Source organism: Oncorhynchus mykiss, chromosome 20 (genome assembly GCF_013265735.2).
Source record: "Oncorhynchus mykiss isolate Arlee chromosome 20, USDA_OmykA_1.1, whole genome shotgun sequence".
In the NCBI taxonomy this organism is placed as follows: Eukaryota; Metazoa; Chordata; class Actinopteri; order Salmoniformes; family Salmonidae; genus Oncorhynchus; species Oncorhynchus mykiss.
In genome coordinates, this window is record NC_048584.1 from 13,668,430 (window position 1) to 13,693,457 (window position 25,028).

The 25,028-nt window shown below is 42.0% G+C and overlaps 1 protein-coding gene across 2 annotated transcripts in view; it reads right to left on the bottom strand.

Moving 5' to 3' along the window:
- Positions 1-507: 507 nt before the first annotated feature.
- LOC110499015 (glutamate receptor ionotropic, delta-1-like) overlaps positions 508-25,028 on the bottom strand; it is a 424,887-nt gene continuing 400,366 nt past the window's right edge. The window contains exons 14-17 of one of the 2 annotated variants that reach the window (XM_036955857.1): positions 16,383-16,549; positions 9,300-9,540; positions 7,696-7,834; positions 508-3,003 (exon numbers count right to left, since the gene is read on the bottom strand). In XM_036955857.1, the coding sequence (XP_036811752.1) occupies positions 2,597-3,003; positions 7,696-7,834; positions 9,300-9,540; positions 16,383-16,549 (954 nt within the window). In that variant the 3' untranslated portion in view covers positions 508-2,596. The remainder of the gene's footprint in view (positions 3,004-7,695; positions 7,835-9,299; positions 9,541-16,382; positions 16,550-25,028) is intronic. The other variant, XM_036955858.1, reaches the window with a different exon arrangement.

Below are 25,028 nucleotides of genomic sequence, written 5' to 3' on the forward strand. Positions count from 1 at the left end.
TACATTTGCATTGATGTCAGAGTGATTAGAGGAACAATAGAGTGCTGAGTACCAGGCAGTTAGCAAGTTTGATAGGCTACTAATGACCATCAGCAGCATCAGAGCTTGGAGAAGCCTGTGGAATTTGACTGCCTTCATGACTCGTGACCGCCGGTGTGGCGATAATAGGGTCACCGCAACAGCCCTAGGCGTAAGTAAAGGCCCTGTTGTGATGAAGAGAACTTGTTGATTGGTCTATTCTGTCATCCTCAACACAGAGCACCACCTCAAAGGGATGATTTTCATTTATATCATAGCGAGAGCATTAAAGCAAATAAAGCAAGGCAGACATGACTTCTATGATATCAGTTAGTACTATAATTGGTTTTCAAAGATCAAAATAAAATGTTAATCTAACCCTTTAAAAATAAATGAATATAGGACAAATGGTTTATAATACTGGCACATGCAAATGTACTGTACGGGTTATCTATCATCACAAGCCTGTGAATCATAGAAACAAACATATGTAAACCATATTTCTTTATTAAAGATTAAGAAACTCCAAGCAGCATATTCATAAATAAAATAAGAGTCTCCCTTAGATGTACTTTTACAGACTATATGGTATGATAGCTTTCTATAATATTTTCTTTAATATTGTGGTGTGGCCATTGATACAGTAACCGGGGGGGGGGGGGGGGGGGTATACAGTAAGGCAGTGAAACACACTAAACCCTTACAGTACAGTAACGTGGGACTTCCTTTTCACCACTGTTAGCTGATCAGAGCCACAGGTTGTATGCAGAACACAGTGTAAAATGAGATCACTTTGGTTCACATTAGTAAGTACATGTTCTTGTACAAAATATACAGGCTTTACAACCTCGCCAATTTTGTTCGAGAAGCATGAGCGGAGAACGGGTGATGCGAAACATGATTCTCTCACTTTGAGGTATGGTAGTTCTGTTTATTCTCATGACATCACTTAATTATCGTTCTTTGCTTTCCCTCAATGGCTCTGCAGGGAAATTGGTTACATTTTCCAAGAGGTACGGACAATCCAGTAAATGAAAACCTTTTTAACAGTATGAGTATAGATCACCTATCAGTACTCCTGGTACACGTTGTATTGTGCATATAGGATGTGACGAACGACAACACAATATAACCACTGAGATTGACATTCACTATCTCACTTCCTAGCAATGAGTTTTCCAGAATGACAGGCTAAAGGAAATAAACAGAAACAAAAAGTATACTGCAGGACATAATTGCATTTTAATTGCACTTATGAAAGTCTTGGTAAAGTTTTGCAGTTCATCTTCAGTTGGAAATGTGACATAAACTGCTGCTCTGCAATGTGCCCAGGTTAATTGATGGGAAAATTCTGTTTGTTTTATGAACAGAGCTCCATCAGAATTTAGACATTAGGATATGCCACCTGAACTGCTATTACCAACACTAATAGTTCATGATTTTGATATCACTCTTTTATCTTCCATCTTCCTTGGTGATAATTGCTCTATTACAAATTATAAATATGAGATATTATATATCTACTTTTCTCCCTCTGCAGTTCAAAAGACTCCACTGCTCTGAAAGGAGAACCTGTATACAGCTTTTCAACAATAAATCCTTAAGTACGAAATGAATACATCTATTTTTTCCTAAAATGAGCCTTTTTTTTGTTAAATGTAAAAATAAAAGTTTTGTTTTAAACATCCCTCCCACTCAATCAAGGAAACATGTAGCATACACTGGAAGGGGCATGATTCAATCATGATTTATGTCAGATTCCTTTTGAACATTCCCTTAGCGTGGCTGATGTTATGCTGTACACGGCACTAGTACCACTAGGACTGCCTTTCTTTGCTGTTGGGGGCTGACTGAGACTGTATCTTCCTCTGTCTTTGACAACATAGGGCTGAAATTGAACTTAATGAGGTACCATCCATTTCATAAATCTGTAGAACTCATGAGAAACAATGATTACTTCAGTTTCAGCCTTAAACAATGATTCACCAAGACTTTAAGTTAGAAAAAGAAGGGAAAAAAACTTGAAAAATGTATATGTCTTACAAACAAAATGATTCCATCTATTTGGAATATTCTTATCTGATACTGAAGTATAAGGTTGTTAAAGAGGTGCATAACAGTTGGAGTTCAACATTATGTCCTATGGTGAATGGTAATCTAAGAATGAACTGTGGAGAGACATTTTTCGGCACTTAGAAAACAATCACAATGAATTTGCGTCATTATTCATATAGAACAAAATTTACAAAGCCATTCAAACAGTCATTTTTTTAACTTTTTTTTTCATCTTATTTAGTTTTTTTATAACTCAACTTGAAAAATTGAGAATATTCAAAATACACTTTAACTTCACTTCGTTCTCTCGGTATTTACAAATATATACAAAAAAAATTTGCTTTTCCTTTGATGTCGGTTGTTCAACAGGTAATAAAAATCTCTTATTTCTCTTGTTTGCACACTTTCCCAATTTTTGTATTTATTTATTTTCCCCCCCCACAAATAATACCCCACAAAAATCAGGTGAGGGGTAGGAGATGTGACGTTGAGGCACCATCAGATGGATGTACTGTGGGTGGGCTCAATGGCTTCTGGGATGGGTCCTCCGGGAACTCCCTGGTATGACATTGGCATGGGTGTCTTGGCGGGACTCAGTCGGAACAGACCCCCGTTGGGAGCTCTGTGTTTGCACTGAATGGAGGGGATGGTGGAGCTGCTGGGGGGGTGGTGGGGGAGTGTGCTGCCAGGGCCCTGAGCTAGTGTCCGACCCAGGCCCACCCCATGGCCCTCCCCCGGGAGATAGGTGCTCACAGACAGGCCCCTGCCCGGGTAGTCCCGCACAGACTCCAGCTGCCGGCTGGGCTGCATGCTGTCGATGTCCAGCGCAGAGATCTCGATAGACGGGCCAGGGATCTGCTTGTGTGCCATGTCCTCGTCCATAAGACTGTTCATACGCCGATGCACCTGTTCCAGATTCACCTCCTTGTCCTAGAGGGTGAAAGAGAGAGGGGGAGGAAGGGACACAGAGGCTGAGATGGGCTGTTCTCCATGGGATTCTCAGGCTTTTCACCAGCTCCATGCATTTAGGTTCCCTCTCCTCTTCCTTAGCTTTTTTGAGGTGGTTTGTTTCCCAAGCCTCTGAGTGTTTCACTCAACATGCTGATTGAGTAATGTCTGTTTTAAGTGCCCAATTGGAATTGAGGTGACTCAATTACAGGTGTATAGAATGTGCACCTTGAAATCAAACTTGGCCAGTGGACATAGACAGTTTGATGCTTAGTAAGAGGTGTCAAATCTTTGACAGACGACACCAATGCTGGAGCCAAGCTACATCCTAACCTCTACTGACTGATCTGGGGCACCATGTAAACTTAGGCTTCATTGCTGATGCTACAGTATATTGAAGTAAAGTTGAGATAATGTATTGGTGTCCTGTTTAGATGGCCACATATGGGCTTTTACAGTGTACGTTCTACCTCTCAATAGTACTGAGCGATTAGTGCTTTTTGAGGTTGGTTCAATTTCGATTTTGTTATTAAAAAATTATCACCCGTCTTTGGTTTTTAAAAAAGAATAAAAATTGTTACAGTGCTTTGCGAAAGTATTCGGCCCCCTTGAACTTTGCGACCTTTTGCCACATTTCAGGCTTCAAACATAAAGATATAAAACTGTAGTTTTTTGTGAAGAATCAACAACAAGTGGGACACAATCATGAAGTGGAACGACATTTATTGGATATTTCAAACTTTTTTAACAAATCAAAAACTGAAAAATTGGGCGTGCAAAATTATTCAGCCCCCTTAAGTTAATACTTTGTAGCGCCACCTTTTGCTGCGATTACAGCTGTAAGTCGCTTGGGGTATGTCTCTATCAGTTTTGCACATCGAGAGACTGAAATTGTTTCCGATTCCTCCTTGCAAAACAGCTCGAGCTCAGTGAGGTTGGATGGAGAGCATTTGTGAACAGCAGTTTTCAGTTCTTTCCACAGATTCTCGATTGGATTCAGGTCTGGACTTTGACTTGGCCATTCTAACACCTGGATATGTTTATTTTTGAACCATTCCATTGTAGATTTTGCTTTATGTTTTGGATCATTGTCTTGTTGGAAGACAAATCTCCGTCCCAGTCTCAGGTCTTTTGCAGACTCCATCAGGTTTTCTTCCAGAATGGTCCTGTATTTGGCTCCATCCATCTTCCCATCAATTTTAACCATCTTCCCTGTCCCTGCTGAAGAAAAGCAGGCCCAAACCATGATGCTGCCACCACCATGTTTGAAAGTGGGGATGGTGTGTTCAGCTGTGTTTCTTTTACGCCAAACATAACGTTTTGCATTGTTGCCAAAAAGTTAAATTTTGGTTTCATCTGACCAGAGCACCTTCTTCCACATGTTTGGTGTGTCTCCCAGGTGGCTTGTGGCAAACTTTAAACAACACATTTTATGGATATCTTTAAGAAATGGCTTTCTTCTTGCCACTCTTCCATAAAGGCCAGATTTGTGCAATATACGACTGATTGTTGTCCTATGGACAGAGTCTCCCACCTCAGCTGTAGATCTCTGCAGTTCATCCAGAGTGATCATGGGCCTCTTGGCTGCATCTCTGATCAGTCTTCTCCTTGTATGAGCTGAAAGTTTAGAGGGACGGCCAGGTCTTGGTAGATTTGCAGTGGTCTGATACTCCTTCCATTTCAATATTATCGCTTGCACAGTGCTCCTTGGGATGTTTAAAGCTTGGGAAATCTTTTTGTATCCAAATCCGGCTTTAAACTTCTTCACAACAGTATCTCGGACCTGCCTGGTGTGTTCCTTGTTCTTCATGATGCTCTCTGCGCTTTTAACGGACCTCTGAGACTATCACAGTGCAGGTGCATTCATACGGAGACTTGATTACACACAGGTGGATTGTATTTATCATCATTAGTCATTTAGGTCAACATTGGATCATTCAGAGATCCTCACTGAACTTCTGGAGAGAGTTTGCTGCACTGAAAGTAAAGGGGCTGAATCATTTTGCACGCCCAATTTTTCAGTTTTTGATTTGTTAAAAAAGTTTGAAATATCCAATAAATGTCGTTCCACTTCATGATTGTGTCCCACTTGTTGTTGATTCTTCACAAAAAAATACAGTTTTATATCTTTATGTTTGAAGCCTGAAATGTGGCAAAAGGTCGCAAAGTTCAAGGGGGCCGAATACTTTCGCAAGGCACTGTATATATTAAACACCCTATGCATTATGTGGGTAATGTGCCCATTACAACCATAATTTATTCACATTACTTTAATAAAATATTTGTTTTATTTGATGACTGTATTTCATTCCAAGTCATCATCTAATCTCTATAGAGCTGCTGCCTGTCTGACAAAATCACTATTTTAGTAGTTCTGCAAAGTAAATATGGCATACTTTTATGACTTCTGAATACCAACTATCACTCACTTAGATCTTGTATTTTCAGGTAGAGATACCTTGCAAAGCAACTGCTCTCCATCCCTCTCGCATCTTCTCTATTCTCTCCATCAAAGAGGTCTCTGTGTCTGCTCCACACAGACCGGACAAGTAAACGGGTGCGCAATGTATTATGGTCATTGTAGTTAATTACCAGGTGTTCTGCGCTAAACTACGAAGAATATTGGCCTATTGGAAACTACAACTCCCTACTACATCGCACAGTTCGAGCTTGATCTGATTTATCTCTACAGAAACTGAGCAGAAAATTTTTTTAATGGAATTCAAATAATTAAACTGACTTCGGCCAATTAGTTATTTAAAAAAACGAAAAATAACCAACATTTTGGTCGATCGCTCAGCACTACCGCTCAATCAATGACTTACTGATGTTGGCCAGGTGAATCGATCTGATATCAGATGAATATATTTAATACATCTGAGCTGCTGAGGCTGCCAGATGTATGTGTCTTTGGATGACTGTAGTTATGCATACGTGTTATAAGCTAATTGACACTTCAGGTCCTTGGCTGACAAAAAAATGCTACATTGGGACATTGAAAGGTAGAGGACAAAACATACTTCAGGGTAGCAGGTATCACTAGCCAATCAGGAGACGTGTCCTAGCACTTGGAGGCTACACTAGACTATTGCAAAAGGCTACTTTGGAGGCAGGCATAACTTGGCTCCAGTCATGGTCTGACTCAACGATGATATTAGTAAAAAAAAAAATGAATATGGAGACAAAATCCAAGTTGATCCTTATGTGCAGTACATATACAACACAACAAACTGCAAAGGTTAAGATTCTATATGTGGAGCACAAATCCCAACCAATGAAAATAAGACGTTTTGGAATGGAAGACATAATCAGAAATGTGTTTCTACGAAGACCGATGATGATTTGCTATTTTATGCTAGGTACAGAAAGACCTTGAAATCAACGGACTCCTCTCGTAATGGCACACTGTGTGTGTTAGTCATTTGACCATCAGAAGCCATGACCTTTCAATGGGATCAGTGCCACATCAAATTTACTCTTCCTCTTGTCAATATCAACTGCCTGTCATAAGCACATTATGCCATCATAACACAACACAGAGGAGGTCCTAAATGCTAAGCCATTTAGTCAATCTTGATCGACCAATGTATTTTTTTTTTTTTTACATTTCTTTTTATTTAACCTTTATTTAACTAGGCAAGTCAATTAAGAACAAATTCTTATTCACAATGACGGCCTTCATCAATGTCAAGTTACAGACAAACAACTGTTTCCTCAGTGCTTCCCATATCAGCTCGAGCCTTCCGGAATGTGCAAATGTAATCTTGATTCCATATGTTCTGAAGACTTTATCAACAGAGACATTGATTGTGGGAATGAATTGACGACGGTATCAACTGTGTATCATAAAAAAAAAACTCTTAAAGCGAATGAAAACATCTCAGCCAAGGCTTTTGTTTTAGCAGACTGGAGCCGCATTAAAATATGTTTATAATCTTGTCGCATTGGCAGCACGGCGAAACAAATAAACCGCCAAAAAATCTAACCACTGCACCAGTGTTTTAATAAGAGTGCGTTGATTTATATTGAGAGGAAATAACAACATGCTCTGCAGAGTGAAAGCTTTCGTAATGCAAAAACAATTCGTACAACAATCAAACTAGAAAACCACTCTATCCACCCATGGTGGCCTGACACTTGATCGAAGGATTTATCTAGGACTCGAGTAAGCTGTTTTCAAAATGGCCTCCGCATGCATAAGACCATGAGGATTATGCATACGTCCTGTATCGTGGCTCATCCCTGTACCACGTTCTACACACCACCTTCGTCAGACTTGACGAACCCACTTAGAGTTATGTACTGTGTATAACATGTGTTATAACAATGTCGGTAAAAGGCATAATCAATACCTTCACAAAGCATCATAGTGAGGTAGTTCATAGAAAATGCCGCTGAATTAACTTCCTCTTATTCCCCCCCCCGTACAATGTTTCTACGTGAGGGTGAGAGACAAGCCCTTGGTCATGCACGCATCCATCCACCGCAAAAGCAACTAACCCAAAAATGGGGAAGAAACAGAACAACAAACAGAGAATAGAAGATTGCCAGAGATGAGATGGTGTTGTGGAGTTTTAGATCAAGATGCCCCCCCCCCCCCATGCCCAATCGGAGAGATCAGAGTGCCTCTTTAATGCAGCAGCACAAATCAGATCTTAGGAGCTCTATTCTGACCTGTGTCAATAGCTTCTGCTTCATCCCAGTCTCTTTCTCTCTCTGTCCAAATGTCCTTCCTCCCTTCCGGTGAAGCAGTGGTAATGTCATTATATGTCAATGGACCAGAAACCCTTGCCAGTCTGTAATCCTTAGTAACCTGCACGAGATCATAGAACAGTCAAGAATAAAAACGTATGGATGTCCACATTGACATATAATTGCAATAAGACGTCACACAGGGGATTACTAGGGATTATGGACTGGGTTGGACAGATGTAGTGGCTCTTATTGCTGTGCAAACATCCTGTTTCTGCTCACACTTTAGTTTACGGATCCATGTCAAGCCTTAACCTGTCTCATGTCACATGCAAGGGGAGAGTAACTCTCTCATGTGAGAGGCCTCGTCAGACATGTTCACGCCATCGCAGTAATTTGAGTGGATTAAACTAATACGAAAGGCTTAACGTGAACTGGCAATGAGGTATAAAGGTGTAATCGGTGTCAATCAGTTTAGCAGGCACTTAGCAGGGGAAAGTCTTACGAGAATCAATTAAAATGGTTCTCTGTGGTAGGCAGTGTAAATGTGTTCACAATTCAGGGTAAGGAACTGTTTTGGTAATCAATGGGTTTTTCAGGAACACTAATGTCACGGGGAACTTAAAACAAACTCGATACTGACGTTTTCTCAGAAATGTCATATTTCATATTTGGCTGATTCACATTGACATGAATCAAATAGATACATGGATCTACTCTGAAATAAGACATTTAAAAAGGTGTTCAAATCTCCCTTTGAAAGTGTAATCCTCTGGGAGGAGTTTTTCAAAAGTTATATATCTCGATTTCACCTATCGGATAGGATTAAATGCATAGAATTTGAATTAACTGAATGGGTATAACCATTCAAGTCAGTGATTTGTCTGTTCTATTCATTCTACTTCTATGCATTTAATCTGGATATAGTTAGTTAATATCCCTACAGAGGATTTTGCTGAATTGAAAATGGCAAAACTTTGTCTGAGTAAAAAAGGTTTTGACAATAATTCAATACAAAGTATGTGACTGGAAAATTTGCATGGGACTGATGCTCATCACTGCCTGAAATCAGTTGTTCGGACATATTAGTAAGAGACTTCTGAAAAATGCAGGAATAGTTTATCTAAAAAAAAAAACATATTGGTTGGGCAGTTTGTTATCCTAAAGGCAGCTTAAAGGTTTATGATTAACATACACCGATGATGTGATTAACATACACCGATGATGTGATTAACATACACCGATGATGTGATTAACATACAGCGATGATCAAATTCGAAGAGTTTCCAAAAAATATCAATAATCAAGATGGAAATATATTAGTAAGAAAATGATAAGGGGGATTCGTCTTTATCTGTGAGCTGTGTGAGGTACGTATGCCATACAAAAACAGATGGATTTGGTTTCAGAGAAGAGGGGGGTTGGATTAGAGGGACCAAATTTGATTTCAATCAGAGCACAATCTATAACTGCGTGTACTGGAGCTCAACTAAATCGGGACTGTGGTCTGCGGCTGGATCCTTAAAGTAGAGTGTGGCAGTGTCCTCCCCCTGCTGCCCTGTCCTCCGGGCTCTGTGCTCGGTCACCTCTTTGGGCTGCTCTTGCCCGCAGCGGTTGCTGTTCCACCACATCTCCAGGCCGGCAACCAGGCAGGCCAGCAGCAGTCCGGCGGCCAGGACACAGAAGACACCGGCAAAGCTGTGCAGCTTCAGGGACCTCCCGTCGGGCGTGGCGTTGGAGTGGCTGTTGAGGTCACAGCGGCCCGTACGCGGCCACCACTTCTGCTTCAGGATGTCTAGGTCTCCTTTTTCCTGCAGCTCCAGGATCCTGCAAGGAGGGGAAATATCTGGGTGTAAGAGACATATGCTTCCTCTGCTTCGCTCAAAACAGGCTGTTGTATTAAGTTAAGGCTGTCACGCAAAGAATTGAGACTAAGGACTAGGACCCGAGTTGCACATCTACTACTCATATGCCATCATGGCACTAAAGGAAGAATGAAAAATAGACCTGCTTTTATCTTCTGTAGATGACTGCATTCATTTGTGACAATTCCCACAGCACAGCATTTTTGTTTGTTGATTTGTTTGAATTGTGCCTGCTCAATGAATTAAACCCGACAGTAAACTTCATTAAATGTCAGCTTTACTATTCCTTCATTGCCACAAACTAAATCCAAAGTAAAACAGAGGGAAGAACTGCTTAATTAAAAGAAAAATAGCCGTGGCAAAGAGGAAAAGACCATTATCAGAGAACCGCTCCTGTGGGCAAACACTACCGCCACAGCAATTTCTGAGATTAAAAGGAGCCCATGGCGAATTTGTACGGTTATGGATAGACGAGGGTGCGGAGAGAGGGAAGGAGAGAGGGAAATGGATTATGATGATGGGAAGGGGGACGGTGGCAAGTAAGAGGAATCCGTCTCTGTAGAGGAGATGACATTCTGGTTCAGCCTGTTATTACCCCCTGAGCAGCCTCCCAGCTGTCCTCGAAGCACATCACACCCCCACCACCCCCACTCTGTTAGCCCTGAATTTCCCAGACGGATATTCATCCAGGCCATCATGAGCGTAGATAGAGAGACAGTGTTCAGTTCAGTGTCGTAGGGATAGGCATTATTGAGGCTCTTCCACGGAGGGACCTCATCCCTTAAGCTCTGACCCAGCTCTTCACTTGCCGTGGCCCTGCGTACTGAGTGTGCACTCTGAAGGGCACTGACGTAGCACACCTCGGAAGAGAGGAGAGGATTTAAGTGTTCCACCGCATTGGTGACTTATCGAAGGTGTGGGCGTGTGGCCTCCAAGAGCCCCAGATCAAACCTGATCAAGCTGGTTGAAACTGGTTCTGCTTTGTAGAAGGATCACTGTTCCTATCCTAAGACCTGTGTTTTAGTCACTAGAACGGTGGTTCATTCTGGTTGTGGAGTTGGGATGGCACTCATTGCTGTTTATTTTCACTGCGTTGAAGAGAGTTAGATTTCTTATCTAAAAGATAGTGTGACAAAACATTTTGGGTTGTTTTCATGGATGTTTTGGAGCTTTTATAACTGAGAATAATCAAAACAAGATGTTTTGGATGTTTGATTAAGACAGTGATTTTGGGATTCATTTTGGGTAAATCCTTGGCAAATATTATTACACAGTCCTAATTGGTCAAATCACGTTGTATTTGTCACATGCTTCGTAAACAAGAGGTGTAGACTAACAGTGAAATGCTTACTTATGGGTGCTTCCCAACAATATAGAGAGAAAAGAAAGAAAAAAAACACTATAATAGAAAAATAATAATAACACAAGGAATAAATACACAATGAGTAAAGAAAACTTGGCTATATACACAAGGTACCACTAGCAAGTCGATGTGCGGGGGTACGAGGTAATTGAGGTAGACATGTACATATAGGTAGGGATAAAGTGACTAGGCAACAGGATAGATAATAAACAGGAGCCGCAACATATGTGATGAGTCAAAAAGGGTGAATGCACAGTCTGGGTAGCTATTGGTTAACTATTTAACTATTTACAGTAGCAGTCTTAATGGCTTGTGGGTAGAAGCTGTTCAGGGTCCTGTTGGTCCCAGACTTGGTTCATCGGTACCACTTGCCATGTCATTGGAGTATTTGACCATTTTTAGGGCCTTCCTCTGACACTGCCTGGTGTTGAGGTCCTGGATGACAGGGAGCTTAGACCAATGGTATACTGGGACTTACGCACTACCCTCTGTAGCGCTGTGTGGTCGGATGCAAAGCAGGTTGCCATAACAAGCGGTGATGCAGCCATTCCAGATGTTCTCAAAGGTGCAGCTGTAGAACTTTTTGAGGATCTGAGGGCCTGTGCCAAATCTTTTCATCCTCCTGAGGGGGAAGCTGTGTTGTCGTGCCTTCTTCGCGACTGTGTTGGTGTGTGTTGTGGGCCATGATCATTTCATAGAGATGTGGACAAGGAGGAACTTGAAGCTCTCTACCCGCTCCACCACAGCCCTGTCGATGTGGATGGGGGCGTACGCATGGAGGGCACAATGATGTTGAACACTGAGCTATAGTCAATGAACAGCATTCTCACATAAGAATTCCTCTTGTCCAGGTGGGCGAGGGAAGTGTGGAGTGCAATAGAGATGGCGGCATCTCTGTATCTGTTGGAGCGGTATGTGATTTGGAGTGGGTCCAGGGTGTCTGGAATGATGGTGTTGATGTGAGCCAGGACCAGCCTTTCAAAGCATTTCATGGCTACAGATGTGAGTGCTACATGGCACTAGTCATTTAGACAGGTTATCTTGGTGTTCTTGGGCCCAAGGTCTATGGTGGGTTGCTTGAAACATGTAGGTATTACTGACGGGGTCAGGGAGAGTTTGAAAATGTCAGTGAAGGCACTTGCTAGCTGGTCAGCGCATGCTCTGAGTACGCATCCTGGTAGTGTCCCGCTCCTTTAAAGCGGCAGCTCTAGCCTTTAGCTCAGTGCATATGTTGCCTGTAATCTATGGCTTCTGGTTGGGATCTGTATGGACAGTCACTGTAAGGCCAATGTCGTCGATGCACTTATTGATGATGCCGGTGACTGATGTAGTAAGCTCCTCAATGTTATCGGATGAATCCCCGGAACATATTCCAGTCTGTGCAAGCTAAACAGTCCTGTAGCTTACATGTGATTATGGACAGATTTACCCAATCAGCGTCCTGCAACTAATGACCAAAGACTTTCAAACGTTGTGAAAAGTTGACGTCAATGCCCAAGTATAGTATTTAGTTATTCAACTATCCCATTGCGAGCCTTTTTTCATGGAAGTAATTAGCAGAATCATGCTGAATGATTATTCTTTAATCCAAACCAACGCTTGTTATGAATTCATAATAGGTTAATTTCATAAGCCAACTCAGCTGGAACATGCAACGTATTTATTGATTGCAACCTGTGCTGATATAGTAAAACAAATATCATTTTTGGATTGAACCTTTATTTAAGCAGGCTAGTCAATTAGAACATATTCTTATTTACAATGATGGCCTTGGCAAGAGACAAAAGGCCTCCTGTGGGAGCGGGGGCTGGGATAAAAAAAACAATGTAAGACAAGACGGACAACACAGATAGAAGAAACTGGCAACAGCACAAATAAACAGTGGATGTGTGTGCGGCATGCAGGCATGTGTGTGTGTGTGTGTGTGTGTGTGTGTGTGTGTGTGTGTGTGTGTGTGTGTGTGTGTGTGTGAAGTAACACAACATGCTTCCTTACATAAGGCAACACGAACTAGTGAATACTAGGAAGAACTACATGTCTCAACAAACTGTTAACCAATTTGTCCTTTGAACTCCTCCAGGGACACCAGGTCCTGGAGTTTTAGGTTGGCTTGGAGGGAATTCCAAGACCAAGGGAATGAGTCATGGAAAGTCCTTTCGATGCTCTGTTCTAGCTTTTGGGACTCTTAGCATAAAACAGGATTGAGATCTGAGCTTATATGTGTTTTCATTTCGTGCTAGAAGAGACGATAGATAAGATGTCAGTTTTCCTAAAATGACCTTAGAAATAAGAATATATCAGTGTTTGAGCCTGCCTGTTGCTAGTGGTGTAAATCCAACAGAAGTGTAAAGATCACAATGTTGAGTTAGATGTCTCTGATTGGTGACAAAACGAAGAGCTGCATGATACACAGACTCAAGAGCCTTCAAACACATGTTGCAGTGATCCCCTACTCTGCAATTCAAATACAACAAGTAGCTCCTCAAGGGCGGTTTAGTGATAAGTAGTCCAAACTAAAAGCATTATACAAACCCATTCTGACTGTTCTAAAATACAGTGCATTCGGAAAGTATTCAGACCCCTTACATTTTTCCACATTATGTTACCTTACAGCCTTATTCTCATTCATCTACACACAATATCCCATTAGGACAAAGTGAAAACAGGTTTTTAGACATTTTTTTACATTTATTAAAATACAACAAACTGAAATTGAGCTCAGGTGCATCCTATTTGCATTGATCATCCTTGATGTTTCTACAACATCATTGGAGTCTACCTGTAGTAAATTAAATTTATTGGACATGATTTTTTATAAAGGAACGCCCCTATCTATATAAGGTCCCACAGTTGACAGTGCATATCAGAGCACAGACCAAGCCATGATGTCAGAGGAATTGTCTGCCGAGCTCTGTGACAGGATTGTGTCGAGGCATAGATTTGGGGAAGGGTACCAAAAAATATCTGCAGCATTGAAGGTCCCCAAGAACACAGTGACCTCCATCATTCTTAAATGGAAGACGTTTGGAACCACCAAAATTCTTCCTAGAGCTGGCCGCCCGGCCAAACTGAGCAATCGGGGAAGAAGGGCCTTAGTCAAGCAGGTGACCAGAGCTCCAGAGTTCCTCTGTGGAGATGGGATAACCTTCCAGAAGGACAACCATCTCTGCAGCACTCCACCAATCAGGCCATTATAGTAGTGGCCAGACGGAAGCCACTCCTCAGTAAAAGGCACAGGATAGCCCGCTTGGAGTTTTCCAAAAGGCACCTAAACGACTCTCAGACCATGAGAAACAAGATTCTCTGGTCTGATGAAACCAAGATTGAACCCAAGATTAGCCCAAATGCCAAGTGTCACGTCTGGAGGAAACCTGGCACAATCCCTACGGTGAAGCATGGTGGTGGCAGCATCATGCTGTGGGGATGTTTTTCAGCGGCAGGGACTAGGAGACTAGTCAGAATCGAGGGAAAGATGAACGGAGCAAAGAACAGAGAGATCCTTGATGAAAACCTGCTCCAGAGCGCTCAGGAGCTCAGACTGGGGCGAAGGTTTACCTTCCAACAGGGCAACAACAATAAGAACACAGCCAAGACTATGCAGGAGTAGCTTCGGGACAATTCTCTGAATGTCCTTGAGTGGTCCAGCCAGAGCCCAGATTTGAACCCGATTGAAAATCTCTAGAGAGACCTGAAAAAGCTGACTGAGCTCAGTCATCCAAGCTGACTGAGATTGAGAGGATCTGCAGAGAAGAATGGGAGAAACTCCCCAAATACAAGTGTGCCAAGCTTGTAGCGTCATACCAGAGAAGACTCAAGGCTGTAATCTCTGCCAAATCAATTTTAGAATAACGCTATAACGTAACAAAATGTGGAAAAAGTGAATGGGTCTGAATACTTTCCAGATGCATAATGATAATATATAATTGAAAGGGGAAATGTAAATATACTGAACAAAAATATAAACACAACATGTAAAGTGTTGTTCCCATGTTTCATGAGCTGAAATAAAAGATCCCAGAAATGTTCCATATGGACAAAAAGTTTATTTCTCAAAAATGTTGTCTAGAAATTTGTTCACATCCCTGTTAGTGAGCATTTCTCATTTGACAAGATAATCCATATATTAGGGCCTAATGAATTTATTTCAATTGACTGATTTCCTTCTATGAACTGTAACTCAGTAAAATCTTTGTAATTGTTGCATGTTGCGTTTATGTTTTGGTTCAGTGTACATGTGTATATATAACATACAGACAAGGGCATTTACAATCATGCATTAAGCCTCTGTGAATAAGTCTTTAAACTACGGTAACTCCTGACCTTTATAAAGAGCATTTTCACTTATGTTTTTACTACCAAGTGACTTTATAAAAACACTATGTTAGTGGGCCTTGCATTTCCCTCGTCAAATTGCTCCTAAAATGGCTGATTATAACCACTGAATGACCTCTCTGCCAATTACGGCGCTCAATTCCCTCAGGCACCGTCAACCATCAGTGATTATGTTTATGGCTTTTATGAAGCAGAGAAAGTCATTAGGAATCAAAGGATGTGTGCGTTAAACCATATGCACTTAGACTTAGGATATTTCCTCAAGGTGATGGAAGGAAGAGATGGGTGGGATGAAAGGAGAGGGAGAAGGAAGGAGAATTACAGACTGTATAGAACTGTTGATAAAATGATGGTATACCTATAATGCATAAATATTGTAATGAAACGAGGGAGTAGCACGGGGTTCCCGAGGCGAGACTCGAACTTGCAACCCTAGGGTCGCAAAGCCGGACAAGTCACAGCTGCTCCACTGAAGGTTCCCTTTGGGGAGAGTTAATTGTGCTTCTCAACGCCAGGTTCATTACAATATACACTGAGTATACAAAACGTTAAGAACACCATCTCTTTCCATGGCATAGACTGACCAGGTGAATCCAGGTGAAAGCTATGAACCCTTATTGATGTCACTTGTTGAATCGACTTCAACAGGGTAGATGAAGGGGAGGAGACAGGTTAAAGAAGGATTTTTTAAGCATCGAGACATGGATCATGTATTTGTACCATTCATAGGGTGAATAGGCAAGACAAAAAATGTAAGGACCTTTGAACGGTGTACGGGGTATGGGTTTATGTCAAAAACTATAACGCGGCTGGGTTTTTCATGCTCAACAGTTCCCCGCTTGTATAACGAATGGTCCACCACCCAAAGGACATCCAGCCACCTTGACACAACTGTGGGAAGCATTGGAGTCAACACGGGCCAGCATCCCTGTCGAACGCTTTCGACACCTTGTAGAGTCCATGCCCCGACGAATTGAGGCTGTTCTGAGGGCTAAATGGAGGGGGTGTTTGAGAGGGGGGTGCAACTCAATGTTTTGAATGTTGGTCATGTTTGGTATACTCAGCGTAGATGGTGTATGATGAGGAGAGATGTTGGTGGCATTGCTCACTTCTGGGAGAAGAGGTCTCTGTATGGACTCCCATGCTGCATGGCGATGCCGTAGCCTTTGCTGCTCATGCTGTTTCCTGTGACAGTGATGGTGCAGTCATCGTCCGTCAGTGCGGCGTACTCCACCACAGCCATGTCCCATAGAAAGGCATACGGGCCCTTCTTTGCCTGCAGAGGAATGACAGTCATGACCCAGTTAATGATCCAGATGCTAGACATTCTGCCTATATGCAATCATTGTTTTCCATGGTAGAACCTAAAGGATAATAGAAGGCCTACAGGTGGGAATTGCTGTGACTATACTGTAGTATCCCAACTCCAAGAAAGTGTTGTACTCCAATGAACATGGAAAACATACATACTTCAATACATTTCCTGTAAAGGTGTAAAGGTGTCTTTTCTAGTTTGAGTCTCATTGTAGACTGGGCTATTTGCTCATTTGATAGAAAAACCTTTTAGCTCAGAGGGCTCTATTTTTGGCTTTCGCCAAGTGTCAAATGTTAGTTAGTTTGCAATGTCATCATGTACAGTAAAAACTGGTGCATTCGCATTTTCCACCCCTTACACCACGTTCAACAATTTACCTGTCTAACATCAGATCGCTTGCGCTGTGGGGGGGGGGGGCTGAACTTCCTGATTTAGCCTCGGTTTCAATTTTCCTAATCAGGAAATGCGACTGAGAACGAGATTTGGGTTTTGGAGGCGTGCTTTGTTGTGGGTGTCTCTTGTGTGTGTGATCTAATGTGGGAAGCACTTGTACTTTCACTCTCCCAAAACAGTACACAGTTACAGTCGCTCAACCTTCTAGTTAACTTGAAACAGTGTAACCAGGTCTTCTGTTTGGAAGTATTTAATTTTTTATTTAACCAAGCAAGTCATTTAAGAACAAATTCTTATTTACAATGATGGCCTAGGAACAATTGGTTAACTGCCTTGTTCAGCGGCTGAATGTCAGATTTTTACCTTTTCAACTTGGGGATTTGATCTAGCAACCTTTCGGTTACTGGACCAATGCTCTAACCGCTAGGCTACCTGCCGCCCCAAGTAGCCTAGACTAGCTAGCAAGCTAGCCATCAATTAGCTTCAGCCGGCCGATGTGTGACCGTGGCAAAATTAGTTTGACTTTGGATACTCTGTGGGACTAGTTAGGGACCATCAATAAATTACACATTGTGTTGCACACCTTTTAGTTGTCTCATTAAATGCTTTAAATATGTGTATATGAATTTCTAAAATGTATAGTTGGTTTGAGGTTTTTAATTCATTGAAATACGGAGCTATTGAAAAATATTGTCCCATCTACAGTGCAGTCTGAAACTATTCAGACCCCCTTCAGACCCTTTGACTTTCTACATATTTTGTTACAGCCTCATTCTAAAATGTATTCAATAAAAAAATCCTCAGCAATCTGCACACAATACCCCATGATGACAAAGCCAAAACAGGTTTTTAGAAAATCAAAGTATTCAGACCCTTTGCTATGAGACTCGAAATTGAGCTCAGATGCACCATTGATCATCCTTGAGATGTTTCTACAACTTGATTGGAGTCCAACTGGGGACCCCCCCCGTACCGTTACCCCCTGCATATAGTCTCGCCATTGTTATTTTACTGCTGCTCTTTAATTACTTGTTACTTTTTTATTTATTATTCTTGTCCATCTTCTTTTTAAACTGCATTGTTGGTTAGGGGCTCGTAAGTAAGCATTTCACTGTAAGGTGAAATTTGATTTGATTTGAAAACATTTCTGCCGCATTGAAGGTCCCTAAGAACACAGTGAACTCAATTATTCTTAAATGGAGTTAGTTTGGAACCATCAACATTCTTCATAGAGTGCCAAGCATCACATCTGGAGGAAACCTAGCACCATCCCATGGTGGTGGCAGCATCATGCTGCGGGGGTGTTTTTCAGCGGCAGGGACTAGGAGACTAGTCAGAATCGAGGCAAATATGTACGGAGAAAAGTACAGAGAGATCCTTGATGAAAACCTGCTTCTGAGCGCAGGATCTCAGACTGGGGGCGAAGGTTCACCTTCAACCAGGACAACGACCCTAAGCACACAGCCAAGACAACGCAAGAGTGGCTTCGGGACAAGTCTCTGAATGTCCTTGAATGGACCAGTCAGAGCCCGGACTTGACCCTGATCGAACATCTCTGGAGAGACCTGAAAATAGCTGTACAGCAACGCTCTCCTTCCAACCTGACAGAGCTTGAGAGGATCTGCAGAGAAGAATGGGAGAAACTCCCCAAATACAAGTGTGCCAGGTTATAGCAGCGTACACAAGAAGACTCAAGGCTGTAATTACTGCCATTGGGGGTTTCAACAAAGTACTAAGTAAAGGTTTTTGAATACTTATGTAAATGTGATATTTCTGATATTTTTATTTTTTATAAATGAGAAAACATTTCTAAAAACCTGTTTTTGCTTTGTCATTAGGGGGTATTGTGTGTAGATTGATGAGGGGGGGGGGGACAATTGAATACATTTTTGATTAAGGTTGTAACCTAGCAAATGTGGAAAAAGTTGAGGCGTCTGAATACTTTGCAAAGGTAATTTACTGATGGTCCCTAATTGGCCCCATAGGGATATCGAATGTCAAACCAAATTGACCATGGACATTACGATCGTGTCTTGTGCAGCTGCGCTCCGAATTGATAATTACTTGGGTGCTGCCAGTCACGGGCATGTGGGCAGGTTTGAAATAAACACAACCCAAGAAAAACTGCTACAGTACATTCTGTGACATATATTTTTTTCCGGTCAGCTTTAAATGACGCTCAGCTTCTAAAGGCTTCATAAAGCCTTCATAATGCCTTCATAAGCACCACATAAACGTGTTACAAATCATCTAACCACATTCTAAACACATCTAACACAATTCAGTTTTGTTCCCATATTCCGTTTTCTCGGTTTTGTTTTTCCAGGTTTTGGATTTCCCCCATTTTGTTCTCGTTTTACCCCATTTTTTAATAGACAAACCTATTTGGATTTTCTGTGTTCACGATAATGCTTATACCACGTCTGGGGATTTATTTTTTGTGTCATTACCTTTATTTCAGTGTGAATGCAAATCAAATGCCCACGTGTGGTGACACTCGACAGCGAAAAAACAAGCAAGTTAAACTTGATTTATTGTAATTTAAATTGTTCTGTAGTAGTTATATAAGTGTTGAGTTAGATTACATAGCTACCTCAATCATTATTTTAAATGATTTTTGTGACTTCACAGCAATTGCTAGCTAGCTAACAGATCTGCTAACTTTATTTGTTGTTACTTTTAAGGTTGGAGCCAACATGCAGTACCTCCAGCAAGCAGATGAGGCAATAACCATTTGTCAGCCAGCTCAGGGGACAAGCGACACCATTCACAGCCCTGTGTAATGTTCAATGTAATTGCATTGCTAGACTTATTGAAACGTAATGTATTTGCATTGTTTTAAAACATGTATACATAAAATAAAATGCATGGTTTAAACTTGATTTTAATGTTTATATATTTGAGCTGTTAGTCATACTTCCTTTAGAGTTAATACATTTGTGTTTACATCATTAAGCCTTTATCTATGTCTTATGAATGACCAAAGGTGTTTTGACTTTATAGTAAGTACAGGATCATTTGATATAAGGCATTTATGAATGTGTTAGGAATGACCAAAGGTGTCTGACTTTATGGTAAGTACAGGGTCATTAGATATAAGGCATTTAAGAATGTGTTACGAATGACTAAAGGTGTCTGACTTTGTAGTAAGTACAGTGTCACGCGATATAGTCTTTATGGATGTGTTATGACCGAAGGTGTCTCATTTCAAAGTATTACAGGACACAATATAAAGTGTCAATAAATATGTTATACATGTTCTGCTGATTTATGAAGGTTCTCACGATACGCAGGTTACTACTGCAGGGTGTGAGAGGTATCTAGATGGATTGATGGAACTGCAAAGCTTGCGTTTGCATGTGTGTGTCAGAGCCGAGATGATATGGAGTAGTCCAACAGTCCCTGAGACTACCGCACAAGGTAGTCCTCTTCAGTTCCCATGCTGGAGACCAGGGCTTGATTACAACCTATTACAATGATGCCAACATTTTGTGACTGATCTTTCAGCGGGAGAGAGGGTGAATGTGTTGGGCCTGATGGCCCAGCAACCCACGGTATGGCTTGTTATATTGTTGTGTCAAAGACCTGACTAGGTCCAGCCCCCCACGGTATGGCTTGTTATATTGTTGTCAAAGACCTAACTGGGCCCAGCCCCCCACGGTATGGCTTGTTATATTGTTGTGTCAAAGACCTGACTGGGTCCAGCAACCCACGGTATGGCTTGTTATATTGTTGTGTCAAATACCTGACTAGGTCCTGCCCCCCACGGTATGGCTTGTTATATTGTTGTGTCAAATACCTGACTAGGTCCAGCCCTGCATGGTATGGCTTGTTATATTGTTGTGTCAAAGACCTGACTGGGCCCAGCAACCCACGGTATGGCTTGTTATATTGTTGTGTCAAATACCTGACTAGGTCCTGCCCCCCACGGTATGGCTTGTTATATTGTTGTCAAAGACCTAACTGGGCCCAGCAACCCACGGTATGGCTTGGTATATTGTTGTGTCAAAGACCTGACTAGGTCCAGCCCCCCACGTTATGGTTTGGTATATTGTTGTCAAAGACCTAACTAGGTCCAGCCCTGCATGGTATGGCTTGTTATATTGTTGTGTCAAAGACCTGACTGGGTCCAGCACCCCACTGTATGGCTTGTTATATTGTTGTCAAAGACCTAACTAGGTCCAGCCCTGCATGGTATGGCTTGTTATATTGTTGTGTCAAAGACCTGACTGGGTCCAGCACCCCACTGTATGGCTTGTTATATTGTTGTGTCAAAGACCTAACTAGGTCCAGCACCCCATGGTATGGCTTGTTATATTGTTGTCAAAGACCTAACTAGGTCCAGCCCTGCATGGTATGGCTTGTTATATTGTTGTGTCAAAGACCTGACTGGGTCCAGCACCCCACGGTATGGCTTGTTATATTGTTGTGTCAAAGACCTGACTGGGTCCAGCACCCCACTGTATGGCTTGCTATATTGTTGTGTCAAAGACCTGACTGGGTCCAGCACCCCATGGTATGGCTTGTTATTTTGTTGTGTCAAAGACCTGACTGGGTCCAGCACCCCACTGTATGGCTTGTTATTTTGTTGTGTCAAAGACCTGACTGGGTCCAGCACCCCATGGTATGGCTTGTTATATTGTTGTCAAAGACCTAACTAGGTCCAGCCCCCCACGGTATGGCTTGTTATATTGTTGTCAAAGACCTAACTAGGTCCAGCCCCCCACGGTATGGCTTGTTATATTGTTGTCAAAGACCTAACTAGGTCCAGCCCCCCATGGTATGGCTTGTTATATTGTTGTCAAAGACCTAACTAGGTCCAGCCCCCCACGGTATGGCTTGTTATATTGTTGTCAAAGACCTGACTAGGTCCAGCCCCCCACGGTATGGCTTGTTATATTGTTGTCAAAGACCTAACTAGGTCCAGCCCCCCATGGTATGGCTTGTTATATTGTTGTCAAAGACCTAACTAGGTCCAGCCCCCCACGGTATGGCTTGTTATATTGTTGTCAAAGACCTGACTAGGTCCAGCCCCGCATGGTATGGCTTGTTATATTGTTGTGTCAAAGACCTGACTGGGTCCAGCACCCCACTGTATGGCTTGCTATATTGTTGTGTCAAAGACCTGACTGGGTCCAGCACCCCACTGTATGGCTTGTTATATTGTTGTGTCAAAGACCTGACTGGGTCCAGCACCCCACGATATGGCTTGTTATATTGTTGTGTCAAAGACCTGACTAGGTCCAGCCCCCCACGGTATGGCTTGTTATATTGTTGTCAAAGACCTAACTAGGTCCAGCCCCCCACGGTATGGCTTGTTATATTGTTGTCAAAGACCTAACTAGGTCCAGCCCCCCATGGTATGGCTTGTTATATTGTTGTCAAAGACCTAACTAGGTCCAGCCCCCCACGGTATGGCTTGTTATATTGTTGTCAAAGACCTGACTAGGTCCAGCCCCGCATGGTATGGCTTGTTATATTGTTGTGTCAAAGACCTGACTGGGTCCAGCACCCCACTGTATGGCTTGCTATATTGTTGTGTCAAAGACCTAACTAGGTCCAGCCCCCCACGGTATGGCTTGTTATATTGTTGTCAAAGACCTGCCTGGGCCCAGCCCCCCACGATATGGCTTGTTATATTGTTGTCAAAGACCTGACTAGGTCCAGCCCCCCACGGTATGGCTTGTTATATTGTTGTGTCAAAGACCTGACTGGGTCCAGCACCCCACGGTATGGCTTGTTATATTGTTGTCAAAGACCTGACTAGGTCCAGCCCCCCACGGTATGGCTTGTTATATTGTTGTCAAAGACCTGACTAGGTCCAGCCCCCCACGGTATGGCTTGTTATATTGTTGGGTCAAAGACCTGACTGGGTCCAGCACCCCACGGTATGGCTTGTATAATACATGTTCCTGACTCATATCAATGCCACATAGGCTGTTTTCAAAATAAGAAGTTTCTTATTACGTTCAGTTGCTCTTTAAGACTGACCAAAATCTAGGCATAGTGGTAACACAAATGGTCATGGCATGGGTTTTGCCAGAGGAGGCACACATGCATACACATATACATCACCCATGTGTTCTTAAAATACCACGAGCAGCAAAACAGTCAACAGACTGTTTCCCTTTGGTCTGAAAAGTTTAGACTCATTATGTGTGATGCCCACTGCATGAAAGGGATCAGTGACTGTAGGACATTTCCCCTTTCTCTTTATACTGGATATTTTTCCAGCTCCTGTGAAAAGTTTGGATGTGTGTCAAATCCTCCATAGTCTACATTGTCTTAGACCTAATATTATATGCCCACAGGGAGACATTATGGTGCCTGTAACTGTATTTAGACATAGGCTATTTAATTAAAACAAGTTGATGTTCCGTTTTATTATAATTTAATTATTCAATGTCTTTTTTTAGATCTTATCAATAGAGAATTGAATCTTGCTTATTGACAACCTTTTGGCATGTCCATGGCTCAGACATAATGTGGTTTACATTAGGCCTATACAGTGCCTTGCGAAAGTATTCGGCCCCCTTGAACTTTGCGACCTTTTGCCACATTTCAGGCTTCAAACATAAAGATATAAAACTGTATTTTTTTGTGAAGAATCAACAACAAGTGGGACACAATCATGAAGTGGAACAACATTTATTGGATATTTCAAACTTTTTTAACAAATCAAAAACTGAAAAATTGGCCGTGCAAAATTATTCAGCCCCTTTACTTTCAGTGCAGCAAACTCTCTCCAGAAGTTCAGTGAGGATCTCTGAATGATCCAATGTTGACCTAAATGACTAATGATGATAAATACAATCCACCTGTGTGGAATCAAGTCTCCGTATAAATGCACCTGCACTGTGATAGTCTCAGAGGTCCGTTAAAAGCGCAGAGAGCATCATGAAGAACAAGGAACACACCAGGCAGGTCCGAGATACTGTTGTGAAGAAGTTTAAAGCCGGATTTGGATACAAAAAGATTTCCCAAGCTTTAAACATCCCAAGGAGCACTGTGCAAGCGATAATATTGAAATGGAAGGAGTATCAGACCACTGCAAATCTACCAAGACCTGGCCGTCCCTCTAAACTTTCAGCTCATACAAGGAGAAGACTGATCAGAGATGCAGCCAAGAGGCCCATGATCACTCTGGATGAACTGCAGAGATCTACAGCTGAGGTGGGAGACTCTGTCCATAGGACAACAATCAGTCGTATATTGCACAAATCTGGCCTTTATGGAAGAGTGGCAAGAAGAAAGCCATTTCTTAAAGATATCCATTAAAGTTTGCCACAAGCCACCTGGGAGACACACCAAACATGTGGAAGAAGGTGCTCTGGTCAGATGAAACCAAAATTGAACTTTTTGGCAACAATGCAAAACGTTATGTTTGGCGTAAAAGCAACACAGCTGAACACACCATCCCCACTGTCAAACATGGTGGTGGCAGCATCATGGTTTGGGCCTGCTTTTCTTCAGCAGGGACAGGGAAGATGGTTAAAATTGATGGGAAGATGGATGGAGCCAAATACAGGACCATTCTGGAAGAAAACCTGATGGAGTCTGCAAAAGACCTGAGACTGGGACGGAGATTTGTCTTCCAACAAGACAATGATCCAAAACATAAAGCAAAATCTACAATGGAATGGTTCAAAAATAAACATATCCAGGTGTTAGAATGGCCAAGTCAAAGTCCAGACCTGAATCCAATCGAGAATCTGTGGAAAGAACTGAAAACTGCTGTTCACAAATGCTCTCCATCCAACCTCACTGAGCTCGAGCTGTTTTGCAAGGAGGAATGGGAAAAAAATTCAGTCTCTCGATGTGCAAAACTGATAGAGACATACCCCAAGCGACTTACAGCTGTAATCGCAGCAAAAGGTGGCGCTACAAAGTATTAACTTAAGGGGGCTGAATAATTTTGCACGCCCAATTTTTCAGTTTTTGATTTGTTAAAAAAGTTTGAAATATCCAATAAATGTCGTTCCACTTCATGATTGTGTCCCACTTGTTGTTGATTCTTCACAAAAAAATACAGTTTTATATCTTTATG